We start from the raw sequence: 948 nt of genomic DNA, 5'->3' as shown, positions 1-948 counted from the left end.
TTGCCGCTGAAAGCGGCTCCAAAAACGTTGCCAAAGAGTATACAAAATGATGTTCCTCTTTCCGCTTGCTGGCCGCNCTGAAAGCGGCTCCAAAAACGTTGCCAAAGAGTATACAAAATGATGTTCCTCTTTCCGCTTGCTGGCCGCGGCGGCAGGCTGAGGTGTACGTACACCTCGAGTGTTGCAGTTGCGCAGCCGCGCCAATGCATCGGTCAGAAGAATTAAACTGCATTTTTTTGGGTCTTGTGATTTCTGCATTTTATTATTTTTGTTTGAATTTTTCGAGTTTTCTGTTTTTTTTTTTGCTCGTTTTTTTTGTTTGTTATTTAATTTGCTTCTTCATCACTTTCTACTCCCTTTCCACCATCCTCATCGAAATATTCTCGGTATTGCTCGCCGTATACCCCTCCTTCGTCTGGGCTGAGCTTTGCATTGATGCTGAGTCCAAGGATATCTTCTTCATCGACTTGAAAATCATCGTCATGAACAGGATCACTGGCTCCCACGGTTCTTCTGTGTCGTAGGTGTTGTTTCTGCAATACTCTCGCTCTATTCTGCATCTGAAGCCAGCCATTTACAGCGCTTTGCCTCTGATGTATATCTGCATCGGTAAGATCAGGTTCATAGTCTTCAGTTGTTACTGGCCCTGTGAATTCTTTACGAACAAATGGCCGCTTTCTCAGCTCATCGACGTTTATTGCAATACCACGACGACGTAACCGATGTAAACCCTGAATACGAATTCTTTCTTCTACAGGATGATCTGCTTCCTCTCTCAGCTCTTTCAGCAGCTGAGGCACCTCTAGGTAAGTTCCTTTGCCCCCCATACTATAAAGAATCTTCTGACGTTCGCTTGCAGGCATCTTCGTGTTGTTTTCTAACAAATCACGTGATAGAGCCTCGTTGATGTCCTCCAGGGCTCCCTTGTAACGTGGCCTGTGTAATGCA

At 45.2% G+C, this 948-nt stretch overlaps 1 protein-coding gene across 1 annotated transcript; it reads right to left on the bottom strand.

Annotated features, from left to right (window-relative positions):
• Positions 1 to 326: 326 nt before the first annotated feature.
• On the bottom strand, positions 327 to 863 carry EMH_0098070 (uncharacterized protein; the record flags this gene model as incomplete). Its single annotated transcript, XM_038021988.1, has 1 exon — positions 327 to 863. One exon carries the CDS (start codon positions 861 to 863, stop codon positions 327 to 329), a length of 537 nt encoding a protein of 178 aa, XP_037879172.1.
• Between the last annotated feature and the right edge of the window lie 85 nt (positions 864 to 948).

Source organism: Eimeria mitis, genomic scaffold (genome assembly GCF_000499745.2).
Source record: "Eimeria mitis Houghton genomic scaffold, Emh_scaff9804, whole genome shotgun sequence".
Classification (NCBI taxonomy): Eukaryota; Apicomplexa; class Conoidasida; order Eucoccidiorida; family Eimeriidae; genus Eimeria; species Eimeria mitis.
The sequence above is the reverse complement of the archived record's forward strand: the minus strand, read 5'-3'. Positions and strand labels throughout refer to the sequence as shown.